At 37.3% G+C, this 20,413-nt stretch overlaps 2 protein-coding genes across 5 annotated transcripts in view; one reads left to right on the forward strand and one right to left on the reverse strand.

The window, feature by feature from the left end:
- Window positions 1-20,413, reverse strand: part of LOC129569179 (BTB/POZ domain-containing protein 3-like) — a 62,465-nt gene that overhangs the window by 21,930 nt on the left and 20,122 nt on the right. Inside the window, exons 2-4 of one of the 3 annotated variants that reach the window (XM_055447784.1) lie at window positions 4,123-4,205; window positions 3,934-4,009; window positions 2,320-3,833 (exon numbers count right to left, since the gene is read on the reverse strand). The exons of the other annotated variants lie outside the window; for them this stretch is intronic. Coding sequence (XP_055303759.1) covers window positions 2,448-3,797 — 1,350 coding nt within the window. The 5' untranslated portion in view covers window positions 3,798-3,833; window positions 3,934-4,009; window positions 4,123-4,205 and the 3' untranslated portion in view covers window positions 2,320-2,447. Of the gene's footprint in view, window positions 1-2,319; window positions 3,834-3,933; window positions 4,010-4,122; window positions 4,206-20,413 lie in introns of those variants that run through there. 3 annotated transcript variants of the gene reach the window in all.
- LOC129569178 (uncharacterized) lies at window positions 6,664-9,278 on the forward strand. Of its 2 annotated transcripts, none has more exons than XM_055447780.1 (2): window positions 6,664-7,751; window positions 7,858-9,278. In XM_055447780.1, the coding sequence occupies exons 1-2, from the start codon at window positions 7,029-7,031 to the stop codon at window positions 9,016-9,018; spliced, it is 1,884 nt and encodes a 627-aa protein (XP_055303755.1). In that variant the 5' UTR covers window positions 6,664-7,028; the 3' UTR covers window positions 9,019-9,278. The 2 variants fall into 2 exon arrangements, with proteins under 2 accessions (XP_055303755.1, XP_055303756.1); XM_055447781.1 differs by having other exon boundaries at window positions 6,970-7,727.

Here is a 20,413-nt window from a genome sequence, read left to right on the forward strand (position 1 = left end):
AAATAACGATGCACAAGATCAGATCCATCGCGCGCGCGGAGCTTGTTATGAATCTTCGCGATGCTCGCGCATGTTTTACACCGGCGAGAAAACATTTTTATTTGCATTCATTATTCAAACAGCTCGATTCTGCTCTTGATATTTACACGGAACAATGAGATAGCACAATATGGAGAATGAGAGAGAGAGAGAAAAGAAAGAAAAAACGCTCGATTCAGCAACAGACAATTTCATGTCTTCTTTGTCATCATCATGCCCATCTCTTCGGAATGGTGTTCGCACATACTTCGATTACAAAGCAATTGCATTATTGTGTAGGAAAAAAATAAGCGTGTATACCTTGCAAATTATCTCTTTTTTCTCCTGACATAATAATACGTTATCGCTCTGCCTTGTTTGCTTTAATCAAATTGCACGAATAGAAGTTTCTCTCTCTCTCTCTGCAGCAAAACCAATTCATCAACAAAAAATATTGAAGCGTTATCGCGTTTTCGTTGTAAATATCACTGCAAATATCAAAACCGCTTGTGTATACTTTGGCTCCAGCGGCCGAATTTATGTTTATGATTGAACATGTATATTATTTAACTTTCAAAATTACGATTCAACACATAAAAATACTTTTATTTATAGAGTGGCAGCGACAAAAATGTGCATCACGTTGCTCTCTTCTTTTCTCGAAAATTCCCTGCGGAAAAGACATAAATTTTGTCTCTCGATAAAAACGTCAAGAACAAAACAAACCGAAAATGCGACCGTTTCATCTTGCTTTGGGTGTTATTCGGTTCGTTTCAACAGAGAGAGAGAGAGAGAGAGAGAGAGAGAGAGAGAGAGAGAGAGAGAAGGAGAGAGACGTAGAAAAAAAGAGAAAAATAAACGAATGAACACAGACGATTTCGACCAAATCTCATAAACGACTGATAATTCAGCGCATTAATGACATCACTAGAACTAACGACATTCGCTATGGCACGGCCGGCCTTCATTTCGACAAATGCACAACCTTTGCCCTTGATCTTGATATTGTGAACCGTAGTCTCACCATGAATGAGATTTTTAATTTTCTAAATGATTCGGTGCTCAGCCGCTTATTCCGAAGATAACGACGATAGATTCAAAATCTCAAAATGAATCAGACATTTTTCATGCATCATTTAGACGAATAATTTTAATGGATTTTGTTTCACGCAAAGATGTTTTTATTTGAAAAGTTAAGAAGAAGAATAAAAAACGAACTAAAACTGGAGATGTTCATGTTACTCGCCTGACTTGGCACACAACATATGGCAAAAACTCAATAAATCGCTTTTCACTCGAGCAGAAGTGCGCAATAATGTGTTCTGTGTATGTGTGTATATGTTTCATCACTTTAATTTTAGATGAAAAAGGGCGGCTAAATTGAAGTACATGAACGAACAAACGATTTCAAGCCTTTCATTTACATTAATTTGAAAATTTTATGGCTTTTTTTCGACTCGTGTTCGCCAACTCAAAAGGCCATTGTTTTTTAAAAACATCTTCATTTTCTCATGTCGACGCTCGTTCAATGCTAATTTCAAGGGATTCGCACTTTATTTCCCAATTTTCTATTTTAAGAGCAAACACTTCAATCGCCACTCACTCCATTGTACTCATTCATTTCGATGAAGAATACAAGCAATATCGTTGAAAAATTCAATCGCAATCAAATAAAATGTTTATCATGTTCAGAATTGGTTCGAACTTTATGCGTGTTGTATGCACTACACAGCAGTTGGATAGAACAATATGTTTATTGAGCTGTAGTCGCCCAGTTTTGGTAGCGGTTAATCATTGACACATTGACAAAAATGAGCGAGAGCAAAGGAGACGACCTTTCTTCAACATTCATGTTTGCACTATAAATTGATTTATCCACATTTGTATTGAAGAGATGAATAATATACAATACATTGAGAATAACCATCGGTATAATTCCTTTTGATCCTATAGATTTAGGCCGATTTACTGAAAATGGCTTAAAATTATCAAAAGCTAGATCAAAAGTATCAAAAACTCCTTATTGTATTTCATTACGTTTGTAGACAATCACGCTTGTTTTTCGACAGAGTCCATTTTCTTCCATGGCACTTCCTAAAATAGTCATTTCCTCATTTTCATCAGCTGAAGCGTCATTTTTTCAAACTCCCATAAATATGTTTACCAAAAAACTTTTATCGGTTCAAGCGAAAGTACTATAAGATTTCGGTTTGATTTGGAATATAGCGGAATTTTTGAACAATCCTTTGAAAAGTAAGAAAAACCTTTGAGCAATTCAAAAAAATAAAACCCATGAACAACTTCACTTATTATTTTGGACTATTTATTTATTGAACTCATTTTTTAAAATAAAATAAGTAATTTCATTACAATAACAAATCAAATCTCAATCAGGTTAAGTTTGGTAGCGATGAAATTGATGACATAAGCTACTTTCCGATTTTGTAGAAACGCAGTCTGTATATTAAATTTGTCGGCGACTTATCGCCTGGTATCAATGGATCATCATGAAATTGAATGGTGATAACATCATACTTTTGGACTTCAGATTTTAGTGGATGGCCAATTGCATAATTTTCTGGGGGATTTTGCTTCAATCGAATTTCGTACAAAAATCCAGGTCTAATAAGAACCGGTGTGGATAACGCAAACTCATCAATTGTTAATTTTGCTTCCCCATTGTACTTCACCACTTCTTCCTTAGAATCATAGGGAACGGACATTTCGACTATAGTAATTTCTGTTGAAACCACTTCACATTTAGTGTATTTTCCGTTACGATGGATCTGAATGTAATCAAAATTGAAACCTATTAGCAAAAGTGGCTCGTTGCTGGAGAACTTGGTTGTTTCCAAATTTTTGATAAAATATGGTGCAATCACTTTATATTTTGTGTGCAATCGATTGCAATAAAACACTTTATTTGTTTTCCATGGATCTGAATTGCTGCGTTTCTCGCGATTTCCATTGAACATTACCGCTTGGAATTCTTTGTTTGTAATAATTTGAATGATGTCTGCATATTCGTTGCCCATGAACAGATGTCCATACGCTGGCATCAGTGCTCCAAATTCATCGAATGACATCGATCCAAATCGAATATCATAAAGTGAATCACCTAGTTTAACTTGCACTTGTTCCTTGGTTAAATCACCCTCCTCGACAGTTGCTTTCACCCAAGACATGCATGCCTCGAAGAGCTCGATCTCTGTGCACGACAACCAATTCAGTCTCAAAATCTCGGCCAACACTTTTTGATCGCATGACAGAAAACCAGTTGACTTCAGCACAGCATTTGAATTGAATCCGATAAACGTTTCACATGCCTTTTTTAGATTGTCTTGGTTGAAGAGTTTTGCCAATCCATAGTTTCGGCAAACGTTGTCATCGTTGAGATTGTTTTTCAGGAACTTGCTGCACACCGCCAAACATTCGGTCACATTGTACATTTCACCGAGATTCATTACTGCGGCTATGTTTTCCATGGTTAGATTGACTTCACCAAAGTAGAAAAACTGCAGAAATTCCTTGAAGGCAGCGGCTGACATATCGACAATTTTCACCTCATCCTTCTCCTTCCACGATCCATTGAACATTTTGACGAAGACATCACTGGCCGCCATCAAGAGTATTTTGTGCGCCGGCACTCGTTCGATGTGATCATTTGATTCGAAGACAAAGTGAACATCGGCCAATTCAGAGTTCAAGTACAGCTTTTCTCCAATTGCCGACAACAGTTGAGTTGCGTAGGCACTGTTTAATGGATCGAAAACTAGCATTGTTGTTGACTGTGTTCCTTCTTCACGACAGATGTACTGCAAAATAAACAACAAATTGTGTTACATATTTCATTGATTTGAAATTGAACTTGAGTTGAATTAGAAAATACTTAAACTGATATTCACTTTCACTCACCTTCAAATGTGGTTGAGGTTATGCTCGATGTTTGTGTTCAAATTTACCGGTTTCCAGAGAAAAATTGAATGTTCGGCTGCAATATGACATTTGTTAGTTTGTATGAAATCCATTTATTCATTCGACTATAATCAATTCTCATTTCAATTGCAAAATTTATTGCTTTGAATTATGAGTTTGGTGTCTTACCTTCAGATTGCAGTTGTCTCTGCAAACAATAAACAAGCGCTCAATTGTTTGTCTCAACTATGTAATCACTTCAATGTTCGGCTCTAATCGATTTGTTTTGTTGACAAGTGTGGATTTTCGGAATGATTTAATCGAATCGCGCACAAAAACAATATGAAATTATGATAGTATTATTTATTGTGCATTCAATGAAACGTTTCTATTCTCAAAATCATGAACACCGAACGATTGCGTAAAAATAATGTTTTCAGTTTTGACGTTTGGAACGTTTGGATTCCCTTTCGTATGCGTGTTGGTATTCGTGCGATGTGCATAGTGCTGGATCATAGAGCTGTGCTGGCAATGTATTGAGCCGGCATTTTGGACAGCGATTGGTGCTATTGTACCGTACAAGCGAAAGGTAGAAAGAGCAGACACAACTATTTTTTGCACACACTCGACAAAGTATCAGTTGGTATGTGAACTCACTGTGTGTGTGTTTGACTGTGTGCGGTACAAACAGCGCGCTAATGCTTTAAAAACAAAAACTAATATCTATCGCTAGAGCAAACGTCACATTTGTTTATTGTCTCTCAATTCAATTTGAAAATCCGGATGTTTTTTTTCTAATGTAAGTGATGTAAAATCAAATCTATATCAAGCAATCATTTGTTTCATTCACTTCATTGTACTTCTATGAATTCGTCCAAATTAAATGGAAAGAAAAAATCAGCATTATTTCGAGGGACGGAGATCAATTTTAGCTGTGCACAGTTAAATGTAAACTCCAAAATAACCGCTGCATGTGCATTCTCCCCCTTTATATCGAATAACTGTTTGTGCAGTAGCACAATACAGAGCATGTTCAGCTCGAATTTATTTATAACTGATGTCATCCGAATGCGCGACAGAACAAAGACTCGACAATATTCGACATCAAACGATACATTGTTGTTGTGAATGAAAAATAAAACATGAAAAAGGAACAGTGAACAGACGACGACCGCGACCACCATCTCTCGTCTGTCAAAATCATGTAATTTGTCGAATTTCACATTTTAACTAATAAACGAATGACATCATGTGTTGTAAGGAAAAAAATACACATTTTTGCTTGTGTTTTTGTCTTTATTTCTGCCTCAAATATGGTTAAAACTAAAAGAAACTCTTCTGCCATCGCTCGCGCCGTTTCTGAAAACATACCATTTTTGGTTAGTCGACAAACGAATTGACACGTTATTTCCTCCAGCTTTTATTGACATGTTCATCGTTTTTTTTTCGTTTGAGATTCTAATGAAAATTGAATGGCTGTTGCAGTTTATGATACAAGTTTTTATAACATGTGTTTATGACAATTTCGATCGTCAATTAAAGAATTCAGCATGTGATGAAGCTTCAACCATAGCCCATAGATAACAATCCGTTTCGAAGAAATTGATGGGAAAAAAGTTGAACAATTATCTTTTGTTAAAGGGGATGCAGAATGGCAACAAAAAGTTATTCTCAACAAGAAGGCAAAACATTTAATTTTAACAAGGTTCTAATTCGGAACACTTTCCCACTTCCGAAGTCGATAAAAAAAGTCGAAAACAATGAACCAACTTTGACAAGAATCTAAATAAAATCTTCTTCATCTATTAATTAACGTTTCATGCTACAAAAGTGGCAATTAAAGTGTGATAATGATATGGGTGCAATGCCAGAGTGCCAGAGTGTACCCATTAAATATATGTTGAGCGAGACTCAAAAGAGTCGGCAACTATTCATGTGGGTTCCACTGGAATCTCGGGCGTAAAATGAAAATTCGAAATTTATCAGCCATATTTTTGTTCTGTGGAGCAAGCGACAATGTTTCCATTCGAAATGACACAGCACACACACACAGCAGTTCATGTGGGTTTGGAGTGAACGCAAGTGAATGAATATATAAAACGAAACAGATGCAATTTCGGTTTGTGTAATTTGTAATATCGGTTAATAATGTTAGATAAATTATGAATGTGTGCCATACATGACGGCCGCATGTGACACGAATCGAGCCTACTGTTCAGTTGTTCAAACGACAGTATTGAGCTACTTTAAATTCAAATAATGGTCAACAATGCAAATGCCATATACGAATGCCGTAGATGTACCGAGCTCACATGCTGTTTTCGATCGTAATCGGCTCGGTAGGTGCGTACAAATGCGTGCTTGAGGTGTGATGTTTCTTGAACCCAAATTATTACTCACGTCTCTCTCTCTCTCTATCTCTTTCTCTCTCTCTCTCTCTCAATTATATGTGTATATGTGTTTTCATGTTGATGTTCGGCAAAGCAGAACGAGATACAATCGTATCGATTGTCATGTGTCGGAAAAAACTGCAATCGCACGAATTTTTTTCTCTCTCTCTCTCTCGTCTTCCGTTTCAGTGTAAAAATATATAAACGCCAGTTTATACCAAGAAAAACGCAAACATCATCTCTTTTCTGTATCGATTTCATGCAGCGGCTAATGACTTCTCTGTCGTTTCATCACCAAAGCGTGAACATGCTTGTGACATCCGATACTGCACACATACACACTGTTTGCGTTTGTACACGCTAACTCAACATAACGGACCGAAGCAAGAAAAAGAATAAGAAGAAAGCATAAAACACAACCATCGATTTGTTTACGAATGAAGAGAAACAGTTGAACAGATTGTTTATCGCTCTGTGACGACACTGTTCGTGTGCACTTTGTTTACAAAAAGAAAACCAACCCGAAGGACTGTTTGTGTGTGCTTGTGACAGCACTCTCAGATGATGATTTTAAAACTAATTCTTTATGCGGCGATTTGACGTTTCGGTATCGTTCGGATTGTTTTTTTTGCATTTGGTTAGTTCAAAGGAGAATGTGAGCCAGTGAACACACAGACGACAGTCGTAATTGAAAGTTTTATCAATATGGCGGCCTCAGAGCTGAACATAGACAAAATTGTGCAAATTTTTCGTGATATTGTGAAACGCAAAACTACGTACAATGAAACCAACCTTCATTACGAGTATTACAAACGAGCCGGTGATACCATTCCCTACAAAGCACACGGATACGAATCTTTACGCGATTTGATTCAAAAACAAGCCAACGACATGTTTTACTTCGAAAAAGTTGGCAACGATTTGGAATTCATTGCACCAAAACGTGTCGACGATTCAACTGCGTATTCGGAGATGAATAAAGGAGTGAAAAAGATGTCATTGGTGAAGACAATTGAAGAGAGCGGATGTTACAGCGGTTCGAATAAGTCAAAACGAGTGCGCGTGTCGAACAATATCTATTTTAGTCAGCCACAATCGACCGGTGTGAATAATCCGTTCCAGAACATTCGCAACGACATCAAAATTTCGTTTGATTTTGGTTTGCAGAAACGTGAAGTGGATCGATGCTCGTCAATTGACAGTGAAACTATTTCGGAAGCGAAAAGTCTTGCAAATGACAATCAACAATCGAATAGTACAGGCGACATGAATAGCGGCACTTACTCATCGGCACGAAACCCTTCGGAAACAATGGATGTTGATACACAAGACGGTGATTTGCCTTGGGATCAAAAGTACTGGCATTTGAAAGTCACACATCCAGTGTCTAGCAATGAAATTTGGGTACGGCTGTTTGATGAATTCGATGTGAGTTTTGGAATTGTTCACAATTTTTGTTCCATATTTCATTGAAATTTTTCGTGATTCATGCAAATTTCAATTGGTTTCCAATTTTTCATTTTTTTTCTTACAGGATCGAATGCGTAAAATGACATCAAAACTCATTCAAACGGTGGCTTTGAATCCAAAACGTTCACGAATCCAAATTGGTAATGAATTGTATGTGGTCAGAGACAAGCAGAGCTGCTATCGTACCATTGTACTGAAGCTCGAGACGGAAATTAATGAGTGCAAGTGTTTTATGGTTGACATCGGCTGTGTCAAGTGGTGCGATGAAGAGGATATTTTTGGTTGCCCACATGAATTTCGTGAAATACCACCAATGGCGATCCGGTTCTCTCTATATGGACTGATCGAATTCAAGGAGAGTCGTGGTGCCAGTGAAATCATTGCAATGGAACTGGCAAACAAGGAACTGTGGGCTAAAATCAAGATGAAGCCAAAAGAGTTTCGCAAGCAAGATGGCAAACGCACACCGATTCCTGCCATTTTCTATGATTCCGTCGACCGATACAATCGTGTGAACATCAGTGCTGATATCATGGAAAAAATGGTTGTCACATTCAAACCACCGAAATTGTCGAAGGGCCGCACCAACTACGTCGCCGTCACACACGTTTCGAAAGTGACTGGCAACATTTACGGCCATGTGATCAGCAATTCCACCGATCTAAAGTACGTGAATGCAATGATCGAAGCCCTGGTCGAGAATGGTGTATGTCAATGCTACGAACATTTCGAATCCGAAACCGACTTACACGAACTGCTCGCCATTAATGCCAACAAACTTTATTTGATTTACTCCGAACACGATCAAACTTGGTATCGCGCCACGATTTTGCAATTGGAAACCGATGTGAGCGCATCGAAGGAAAAGAACATTTGCAGCCGTTGCAGTGTGTATTGCTTCCTGGTCGACTATGGGAATACACGAGTTGTCAACTTGACAAATGTTTACGGTCTGCGTATGGGAATTTTGGCACAATACCCTCATCTAGCGATTGCGATGACATTGGAAGGTGTGCACATGACTCGTGACAAAATCGATCGATTGAAAACGCTTCTGCTCCCCGGTGACAACGTGTTCGTTGACGTTTACCAAACAATGGACTGTGGCGATAGCAACAGAACCAAAACCATTTCGCTGGCCAAAATATCAAAACTCGAGAAAAGTGCCATCAACAACGAAACGTACGTGTGCGAAATCAATCGACTCATGAATGGAACCAATTAAGAGCATGGTCACAAACGAATAAATGTTCTGATCTGAATTTGATTGCCGGAATTTAACATTTAGAAAATATCAAATATTGATTCAGGAATAAGTTTATATCCCAAAAAATCTATACGAATGTATTTGAAAATTTGAAAACTGAAGACTTAAAGAAGCAAACCAAAATGAAATATAAGTTATGACTCATTTCAGTAATGTGACTTAAGTCGAACAGGATTTTCAACTGGCAATTTTCAATAAAGACGTTGATATTTTCATAATCCCATTGTTATCTTGTTGCTTGTTAAGTTCTTAAATAGTTTTTTTTTTCATAGGATCTAGGAACAGGAGCATCTAAGTCGAATGTTTGAGCTGATATCAAATTGATAATCTGCTGAATTCGATTCGGTTCACGTTCGGTTGAAAGGTAAGAAATTCAAACTCTTAAGAACTCAAACTCTTGAATAATTTCGTTTCGAAAAAGTAAGGCGGATATTGAGAAGAATTCTGGTGCATTCATGAATATTTTCCCATAAATCACTTCGCTGAAAGCACTTTTCTACTTCACATAATACGAATAAATCCGTCTAGTCATCCGTTCGGATGTCATCATCGCCCCTGAAAATCGATTGCATGTTCAATGCAATGGAAAGAGAGAGAAAAAGAAAAAATGAAATACGAACGCCGACAGCTAAATCCTGATATATGTGCACATGTGTGTGTGTATTTGAACGGTGTAATTTTAATGGATTTGTCGATTGTTGAAATATGTGTGTAGATTTTTTTTTCATTCTGTTTTATTTGTTTTGCTTGTTTGATTTCTTCTAAACGCTCAAATTGCTGACTATCTCCCCATCGCTTTCTCAATGATGCTGTGCTACCACATTGCAGTGCATCAACATTGTCGAACAATCACATTCCTTCTCAACCACTATTCTGTTTGCCTGATTTCGTAATCCGATTATTGTTTCTCTCTTCTTTTTTAATATCTGTCTGCAACAGATTCGTTTTCTCGTGATTTTATTTGGAATTGAAATAAAAAACTGAATGCATTTTGCCACTGCGATGGCATTGTTTGGTTCAAATTGAGTTGAAGTCCGGTTTTATGGTCAGAAAATTGCATTCACGCTGTTGATTGACGAAACCGCTACGAGGGGGAAAAGTGAAAAAACCAGTTTTGCTTGTGGAGCAAAAAAATGCCGAGTATTCGATTTGATTGACCGTTATTTGTGACATAACAATGGTTTTGGATTGAGTCGATGGAACGTACGGTTTCATTGAATGGTGACGGTTCGATAAAAGGCTTCTCGCAACGAAAGTAACCACTTCTTTCGCCCGAATCCGAAGCTCATGCAGGGATTTCAAAAACAATGACCCTTTGATAACTTGCAATGTTTATACATTCAATTCTCCTTCCACAATCACACGAATCTGTATCACTTCCGTATGCAAATGGAACGAGACAAAAACTTTATTTGTCGTATGCAAAGATCTGAGGGAAGCGATTGCAGAACAAACAGCATTTAGATGAATGTATACGGAAATTTACGATGTTTGAACGTGGAAAGAATTACGCAATGGTGTTGTGTTTGTTTGCATAAATTAGAACATGATGTTTCAACTCTCGATTGAGCTCGAAGAATATCTTATGAGAATTGAAGGCATTAGGCCATCGTTAGCAGTTACTGTGTTTGAATGTTCGTAAAGAGTCGACATCACACTCGGAACATCGCATATGGAACATAAATAAACATTGTAAACGCATTGTGTTGCGTATCGTATCCATCGGCAGCCATTTGTTGAATATTTTCTGTGGTTGCGACGGCACATATGTATGTATCAAATGCATTAGAATATTAGCTTCGACGGTTCCATTGACGTCACGGATTAAATGGGTTTGCTTTCGCTTGCGAACAACCATTGGCAGTGATTGTGCTATAATCGTCCCACACAATGTGGAAATATGATTTCATTTCAATCAATAATGTAAAACAAGGAAAAATCCGTTTGTTCGCTAAAATGGTTCACGAGAGACATGAGGAAATATTTTCCAACCAACATATTTTTATCATCATTCAATAGAAATGCCAATCATTTGCTTTGATTATTTCGAAACAAACTGTTTTTTTTTTCATCATTGACGTCGGCTACGACAATGAATCCACATTTGTGTGCTCTCAAATTTTATTTACGTTTAGCGGGTGGAAACAGAGCTACAATACGGTTGCCGGACCTTGTTATCAATTTGAGATCGACATGTGCTAGATGTTTTTAGAAGAAAAAAAAATGAAATCGACTGTGTAGATATTGATATAGCAAAAAAAAAACAGAACAACGAAAACCAATTTGCGAGATGGTTTGGCAACAATTGTTGGTAATTGGTCGATATTGTTGTCATTGACTCATCTGACGACGTAAGTGCATTGTTTGATCAGGTGAGAGACACTTATTGCGACAAAAAAGAATTAGTAGCACAAAATATTCATTTTCATCTCAGAATGATATCCATTGTTTGATATTCATTTGAATATTTGCGTGATGGTTTCTCGAAGTTTGAGAATTCGAATTGAAATACCAAAACAAACTCTCTTGAAAATAAGAAAAAGAAATATATGCAAACCAGACAAAAAAAGGAAAGACACACGTCAGGGCCGTCAAAACGTGACTGTTGGATTAAATTCACAATTTATAAGCACGTCCATGACAAACACTGACACTTGTCAACGTCAAAAACTTTGCCGTATGAATTCATAAAACTTATCTGATCACTGTCCACGTATTACGATACATCGATGTGATACGGTAAACGTTGCGCATGGATATTTTTGCTTCGGAGAACTTCAATTTTTCGATTAAAAATCCAGCAGTGAATGGCTCATGTGGGCAAAAGATGTTATGTGTATTTATGTGTAAGGTCACTCCCAAAGTTTCCTCTCGTTGGATTCGGGGAATTTTCGCAACCGATAAATAAAATGCCGATGGCAAAAATTTTCATTGTTATTTATTAACCCGTATTGACCGGAAAACAAGCGTCTACTGGTTTGATAGTCTCGTTGTGGCTTTTCAATGTCTCTGTCTCTCTTGCACTTGGTTTCGAGTGAACAGTAATGAACCTCGTCTGTATGGATAATATTTTGCTATTTTCTGTGCGCCAAGGATTGGTCTCTGTATTCGAAAATGTGAACTGGGATTTGAAGCATATTAGAGAGGATAAAGTCGCTAGTTTACAGATTAGAAATGTTATTTCTGTTGCTGTTGCTGTTGCTGAGTTTGTTTACCAAACGCAATTGGTTTGTTTGCTGCAGGCACTGGCAGCTTCAGATTTAATTGATTCTAAAGTGCTTTCTGTAATTAAAAATAGATTAACTCGAAACGAAAATGAATGCCTGAATTTTCCATATTTTTCAAAAATGAAAAAAATTCATAAAACGAGAAGTTTTTCGATGGAGAATCACTTTTCAAATAGAATTACAGTTTTCGATGAGTTGGTGCGTTTGATTTTGAAAAGTTTTAAAAGATGTAGCTGCCAATTTGGACTGTAATTGGATGCCAGTTCAGTGTTGTGTTGAAAAATGTTCAAATCAGCAGCAGTCAATAGCAACAATAACAACAAAAACGAGAAGAAATCTCATTTCATTTCCTATGTAGCTGATCATTTGTCGTTGTCCATTTGTCTGTCTGTGTTGCAAAAACTTTAACATATTCCACCCATTTTACACATATTTTGACATATTGTAACACGATTCTACACTTTGACCAGCAGAATCAATGATGAAATGCGAGAAAAAATAGAAAACGAGCGAACATGGATTTCGTTTGGACTTTTGTCTATTTTATCTTGTTCTGTGAAAAATAAAAGAGATAAGGTTTTATTTTCAAACATGCTGGTGAATTTGCTGGCCACACAATACTTGATACATGCTGCTGAACACATCCTACGATCAGCTTCAATTTCATGGGAATCACATCGAAACGTTGCCGAACATGCGAAGTACATTGCAATATGTGCGAGTGTACAATTCTCAGTGAGATGTTCTTGCAATTCTCAGTGAGATAGAGTGAGTGGTTCTTGCATCGAAACTTTGCTACAAAATCTTCTCAATCAATATCGATATCGAGTGTGTGTGTGTTTGCTTGAGTACGCGCGACTCGGCACAGAATGATGTAGAAACCAAATTGAACGGCTTTGATAAAATAAAAAGAGTTCTTCGGCTAATAATGTTCTTTTTTGCGTACGCGTTGCCATGTAGAACATTGGCATTTTGCATGGATATTAGTAATACAACACGAATCAAACTGTTATTTAATGCACTATTCATGGCCATTGCAAAAACAGAATTCGACGAGCTATCAGAGACGAAACAACACACTTTTTGCTGCTCCATCTTCTTCTTCTTCTCCCCAGCTCTTTTACGCGCTCTGGGTATGTGAATAGCAAATCCATGCGAAACGAGAAGCAACGCCAAGAATTTTTGTGCAAGCACAGGAAATTGCGATTTCAAGTTTAAACATTAGCATTACGTGCTTTCTTATTGTTGCTTTTGTGGATTGTCGATACAGATAGACAGCAGCAGCAGCAGCAGCATTTATGCTATTTTCAAAATAGTAAAATTAGTTGGATTTGCACTTATTCGCATATGTTTCGTTTATCTCGTAATAAATTTACGTGTTATTTCGCTTCGATTATTTGAATCTGGATCGAGAGATTGAGACGCGATGCAATCGCAAATACGCTCAACATCTCTGTTTCCATAGAGTGCATGAGCTTCGCTCGGCACATAGAACACGAGTTTGACTCGAAGAAGAGATAGTATGAGTTTGTTTTTCGAGTAAACTACCGATTTCACAAAGTTTTCGGCAAAAACGTGCGTATTCGGTGAGATATCGCATCTCACGGCTTAGTGTTTGCAGACAGTGCAAGAATGTGAAAAGTTCATCGACACTCGGTAACAAAATGGTTGCATGCGAATAGAAGACGAAGAAAAACGTATGCAAATCGACAGCGAAAATACTCGATAAACAAATCAGCGCATTTAAATTGAAAACAGCCGTCAAATAACGCGCGCATTTTTCTGTATTCCTCAAGTGTTTATCGACAGAGAATGGCCTGTGCTCTTTATCGGGAGCACAGCACTCGCGCGTAATACGGAAGCAAAATAGAAATTCCACATCTAATGGAACAATGCTTTTATATGTGTCGATATAGAGGTAGAGAAAAGAATTTCGTATTAAAATTTTCCAGCTCAAGCACTGCAAGAGTTTGCAGTGATTCTTGTTTACACAATTCGTAAGAACGGTTTTTTTTTAGGTGAAATGATTTTCAATGCATTTGCGTTCACTGCTCAGAGTTTCATTGGCGCAAAGAGTCGAGCAAAGTGCCGTTAGAACTGTCAATCGATACTCGATGTGTGCGAGTTTTGTCGCAAATCGCAATCGTATTGTTGGGTGTTCAAGTGCGAGCACACCATTTGCGCAGCTACCAATGAATGACACTTATTGGACGATTGTGCTGCGAATGGATAACAATTATATCTTTTTCCGAATGAAATCAACCAAATGATTATTTTGTAACTGAAAATACCTTTTACAATCGTCTCCATTTCATCATTACCAAACTACGATTGCTTTTGATGAAATTTTTGTCCCTATTGTTGTTCTGATTGCTATATCCTAACAATGGTCGTCTTAATGACTAATTTAAAGTTCCGCACATTTTGATAAATGAAACACCGAAACCGAAATGAACAACAAACAGATTGATATCGAAAGAGGACGGAAGATGAAAAGAAACAGATCGATATCGACCCTTTTTTTCTCTCTTGTCAAGTCACTCTCTTGTGCACATTGGAAAAGTCATATTGAGTTTGTGATTCAGAAGAATTTATCTCGGGTTTTGTAATTAAAATAAGTCGCTTCACTAATAATGTATTTGAAAAGTTCCAAGCTGCAGGCAAGAGAGAGAATAAAGTGGAAATCTCAAGATGTGAATAACAGAAGTGACTCTGTAAATATTATGATGACTATGACGGAAAATGTGGAACGTATCTGACAAACCGCAACAAAAAAAAAAAAACAAAAGTCAGATGCGTCACGATGTCTAACTTTAATCCTTGTGCACGGCGATGCAATATTCGAAACAGATGTTTGGCATTTCCATAGGTAACATTCATTTTTCACCTCATGTACCGCACATCACCCGAATCGATTGCAATTTGGTTGCAGCCAGCCACAGGAGCCCTGCATTTCATCCGATAGAATCAATGTTGTTTTTCCTCTATTTTCCTGTTTGTTTTCGGATAGACACACACACACACACCAATCTAGATAGTGTGCTCGAGTGGTAATGCTACTCATAGAGCAGAAATTGTTTTTATAGATCTTACATAATGTAAATAATGCATTCAGCAGATGGTTTGTGTGTTATTCTTCCGTTTTGACTTTGTCGTTCCCTATAAATGCACATCAATTTCAAGTCTTTTGTTTGTTTTTATAATTTGTGCCGTTTCAGGTTATTATTTGTACTTGCACAAGAGAATCCATCCCTAGCGATATGACCGATCCGACTGGTCGAACGACAAAGAGAGAAGAGAAAATATGCGAAATCAGCGTGATGCACGTGACCAGCTGATAAACATTGCTTCCATTCATGCTTTTTGTGTTCTGTCTGTTTACGGGTCACTTATTCGCCATCATCAGGTTTTTATGATCTATTTGTATTTCTCAATTCCGATGAATTTACAGAAAGAAAGAAATGGGAACTGTTTATTAGTCTCGAGAACAACTAGACCATGATTCGCCTTTTTCGATTCAATTCACGTCTACAAATTCAATTGGAAACGGGCAATAAACGGAACAATGCTCTCAATTTAGAAAGAAAAAAGAACCCACAATACTTTCAAATATTGAAAACTCATCGAAGCAAACAATCGTGTTCGGCACTCAATGTCAAAATGATTTTCGTGAATGCACTCAAATTTTAGTTTACGACCAAATTGAATTCTTTTTATTTTCGACATTTTTTAGAGTCAGCGCTGAATGTCGACATTTATTGGCTGACCAATTGAAGTGTTTACGACTGTGAATACTTGAAACTTTTTGATGCAGCTAATAAACACACTATAAAATTTGTAAAAAGCCGCCAATTGAATATACCTTCCGCCGACGACGAGTTGCAGATGTTTCCCGGGCCTGTGCCGCTAGCACACAGAAAAGAAGAGAAACTTTTGCTTTTGGTTTGAACTGTTTGTTTGATTTGTATTAAAAAAGAATTCCGTTGAAATGGATACTGTTTGCTGGATGGATATAATTGAACCGAACCGCGATGACCTCATTGCGATATCAAATGATCAATGTTCGAAATTGTGATGTTTGCCGCCGCCACCACCGCTTTGTAATCATCATCCGGCAAATGGATGGCTGTCCGCGATGAGTTGCAAAGTAAATAAATACTTTGCATTGTTCAAGCGATGCCACAGCGACAGCGGCAAATACATGGAAGCCATAGAGTGAATTCATGTCACTGCTCTCGCGAGAGAGTTTGTCAGGACTGACTGACGCAGAAATGGCAACAAAAATTTCATTTGGAAATGCATTTGGGGCACACAATGTGCTCTCTCCCTCTCTTACTCTTTTTATTTTCGCAACGGTACGATCGCTGCATTTTTTTTTCCACTGAATAACAATATTGTAGTCCAATATTTCCACGAATCAAACCGGAGGAAAAAGAGCAACGAAAAAAAACAACCGCCGCAGATATCTATTTGCTGTTTCAGATATCAATTAAGCATGATTTCGATGTAGATCGTTGTATTCGTTTCTTTTTTTTACATGGAGGAACCAAAACAGAGAGAGAGAATAAAAACAGTTCCAAATGATTATACACATTTCCAATGCAACATTGTACGTTCTCTTTTTGTGCTTGTCTTTTTCTCTCTTTCCATCTGCTTGTTTACTGTGGAAATAATAAATTATGAATGAACGCATAGTGTTCCTTGAATTTTTACTTTCATTTAATTTTCTCTGCTGCGAGCGCCAAATCGAAAATTTGCATAAAAATTAATCATTCGAAATCGTTATTCGCTCGACGGAAAGAATTTCGCGAAGAAGAAATGAAATTAGAACAACGAGATAACACAGCGATCGGAGCCAGTTGCTGTGCTAACGACTTGCACACATTACGGAAATTTGTTTTTTGTTCCTTCATTTGTTTGTCGGAACAACACAGTGGAAATGCACACTCTCTTCCTCGACAAAGACACACATTTGTCTGTTATAACAAACGCTGCGTTTGTTTTAATTTACTTTGTTCTGCAAAGTTTGAAGATAAACTTCAATCAGAAATTGCAATCCGAGTGTAGCAAAAAAAAAAAACAGTGGCTAGCAATTGCGAATGCAGCAGGTTACGAGCATTAAACTTTTAAAGTGCAAATAAATTGAATTGGCTAAACTTTGACTGTTTCAATATTGGCGCTAAGAAAATAACGAAGAAAATGAAACTTCGCATTGCAATACTGAGAAAGTCACGATATTTTCCAGAGAAAACTCATTCAGGAATACGTACTTTCTATCGAGATTGCATTCAGTGTATTCACCTGTTTGTGTAATGCGAAGAAAAAATACTGATTTTATTGTCAACTTTTATCGCGTCAATTCGATTTGATTGATGGCAATCACAGCTTTCAAATCATCACATAAAATAGAAAACGTGACGTGACGGCTTTTGAAGCGTTAAATCGTTTAGATCGCATCTGTAATTATATTCACTTTGTATGATTTTTGATTCGGCGTGCATTCGACGGAATGTTGTAGATAATAACAGCAGCAATTATCTGCAATATTTATTAATGTTTTTATTGCCAATGATTTTGTCGCGAATGGAATGTTATCTAATGCGCAGGAGTCGTTTTTGTTTTGCTTCTACTCGGTGTTTTGCCAAAGAGTTTACAACCATCCAAACATACGTTTTAGGATGGCTCAGCATCTCAGCATATTCATATGCAGTGGATATATCCCAGCATATCGACGACGCAAGTCACTGTATAAGTGGCGTGCTTTGATGTGCACAGCTACATCGACTATACACAAACAGAGAGCCCAGTGTGAACGCATACGAAATGCTGAGATGCTGAGCCATCCAAAAACGTATGTTTGCAACCAACGTTTAATTGAATGGAAACTGTCTGAAGAAGAAAAAACCGGTCTCATGCATCGTACAATATATCGCTCGGGCATGCGATGCTCTTGCACATCTCCGCAACAGATGCAAGCATGCATTTTTGATTCATAAAATTGCATTCATTTTTATTCAACCGAACATGCCATCATGCTTTTGCGCTAAATCATTTCGCTTTTTTCTTCCCATTTTTTGCCATCGCTGGAAAGGCATTTTAAAATTAATTACGCGTATTTTGTGTTGTTTTTTTTTTTTGAATAAAATTCCCGGAATTCCTGATTGCTACTGCATTTTTCGATGCACTTTTTGTGTGCGAATGTGTCTGTGTCCGTGTTGAGTTGAGCCTCTCTCGTATATTGGACTATTTGTGGAATTGTTTTTAATATCATTAGCAACTGTCACGAAAAAAGACACAGCCAATCCGATGTAGCTATAGCTGTGCAGTGATGTTCATATATGAACACTAGATAACAATTGTTATTAATAACATGCGAATCGTGTTGTGTGCAAGTAGAAATTGGCCAATATCTGCGTGTCTGTAATTCAAGCTCTTTTGCAATCAATTAGAAGAGCAGGCAGAATGGGCGTTCGAACGTGCTCTAAAGTAAGTAAATCCAATTTATTCTCGTTAGTCGGCGAATATTAATCGCTTATAAGATTACAAGTTATTTTGACTGGGTGACACTTACGAATTGGATTTTTGCTTTAATTGCACGCTTAAAATACCTTGAAAATCATTTTAATAAAACACCATCGTAAACAAAATTAACCAGCTACTTCATCTATTCTTGCACATACAGTGAAACGGCCATTTAGTGGTGTCGCGTGAACGAGGCTGCAAAATGCTAAGATGAATTTATATATCCTAATTTCCTATATCGTTTGGCCAGTCTCCCTTAGTAAATGGACAAAATCTCTCTTGTAAACATTCACAAAGTAAATGTGATTCATTTTATTGCCAACAAGATAGAAAGAGCACGGTGTCTCTTTTAAGTGTATGGAACAGCACATAAAACGTAATTGTATGCGCGTGCACTGTAAGTGTTTATTGTTTGCGAATTGTCTCGAGCACGAGGGAAATAGCTATCAGCGAATATTATTCAAATGAAAATGCGAATTTGAATTGCAAATTGCTGTTGCAGTTTTATTCATAAGAAGGAAATTTATGTATCATTTGCTCATTGCTATGACTTTTTATTATACAATAAAAAGCCAGCCAACAATGTCTGGACTCGTTGGCTGTCAAAAGATATTTCATTCGCTTTATTTTTAGTCACTTAACTTTGTGTGCGTTTTTTTTTTCGGAACGTGGCCAACCATTTGTTTGAGCTCATCTGTAAAGCATCAAACCGACTCACTGTGGGGCAACAGGACAGAATTCATTCTTTCTTTGGACAAATAGAAAGAATTAACAATGGCCATTCTGTTTGAAATGTGATGACAACTAAAGTTGATTCCTTTTTTTCGTGTTTTCTCTCGTCAGCTCGTCAACGATTAAACGTTTTGTCCAATTTAAGTCGTTCTTGTTTACAAAGGTATCACAATGGGATGACGACGATAAAAAGAATCTCTTTCAATTGGAATTGAATGAAAGCTGCCTTGTTTGTACGGAACTGATCAATTAAGCCAATAAAACAATTTGATTGAATCGCTTGATTTGGCTGTTGCACTCTCCGCCGTCCATGAACTTGAGTTTCATCGACACGAGTGCCAATTTTGTGGCACTCAACCGCAAATCTATTCCAAGTTGATTGTTGTTAAAACAAAAACTAACAAAAAAAAAACGAGAGAAAACTTTCTCACTCGTCTCCGTATATGGGATGTCTGAATCTTTCATGATTGCATGCAATAAACCAAATCTCGTGACATTGACCAAAAAGCCGCGCGCACTCGTTTCGGTCAGCTGCTCGCTCTGCACTCAATCACAATGTTGGAATCATTCTCAAAAACTACTACTGGCTATGGAGATGATTCAACAAGCGACTATACAACAATTTCATGTAAAATTATACGAACCACAAACGCAATCACACAGATCCACGAACACAGACTACAGGAATAACAATAAACAAGGAGCAAGCGGTCAGGAGATTGAAATAAATCTTGTTTAAAAATCTCTCTCTCGAGAATGTATGCATATACTTTTATTATTTGCATGTCAATTGCTTATTTCGACTTAAATATTGCACAAAGTGAGCGAACAAGCGGACGAGCGGGCGCATGTCATACGAAGAGTGTGTGCAA

This window comes from Sitodiplosis mosellana, unplaced genomic scaffold (assembly GCF_009176505.1).
Source record: "Sitodiplosis mosellana isolate CC-2019 unplaced genomic scaffold, AAFC_SMos_1.0 Smas_scaffold_30, whole genome shotgun sequence".
In the NCBI taxonomy this organism is placed as follows: domain Eukaryota; kingdom Metazoa; phylum Arthropoda; class Insecta; order Diptera; family Cecidomyiidae; genus Sitodiplosis; species Sitodiplosis mosellana.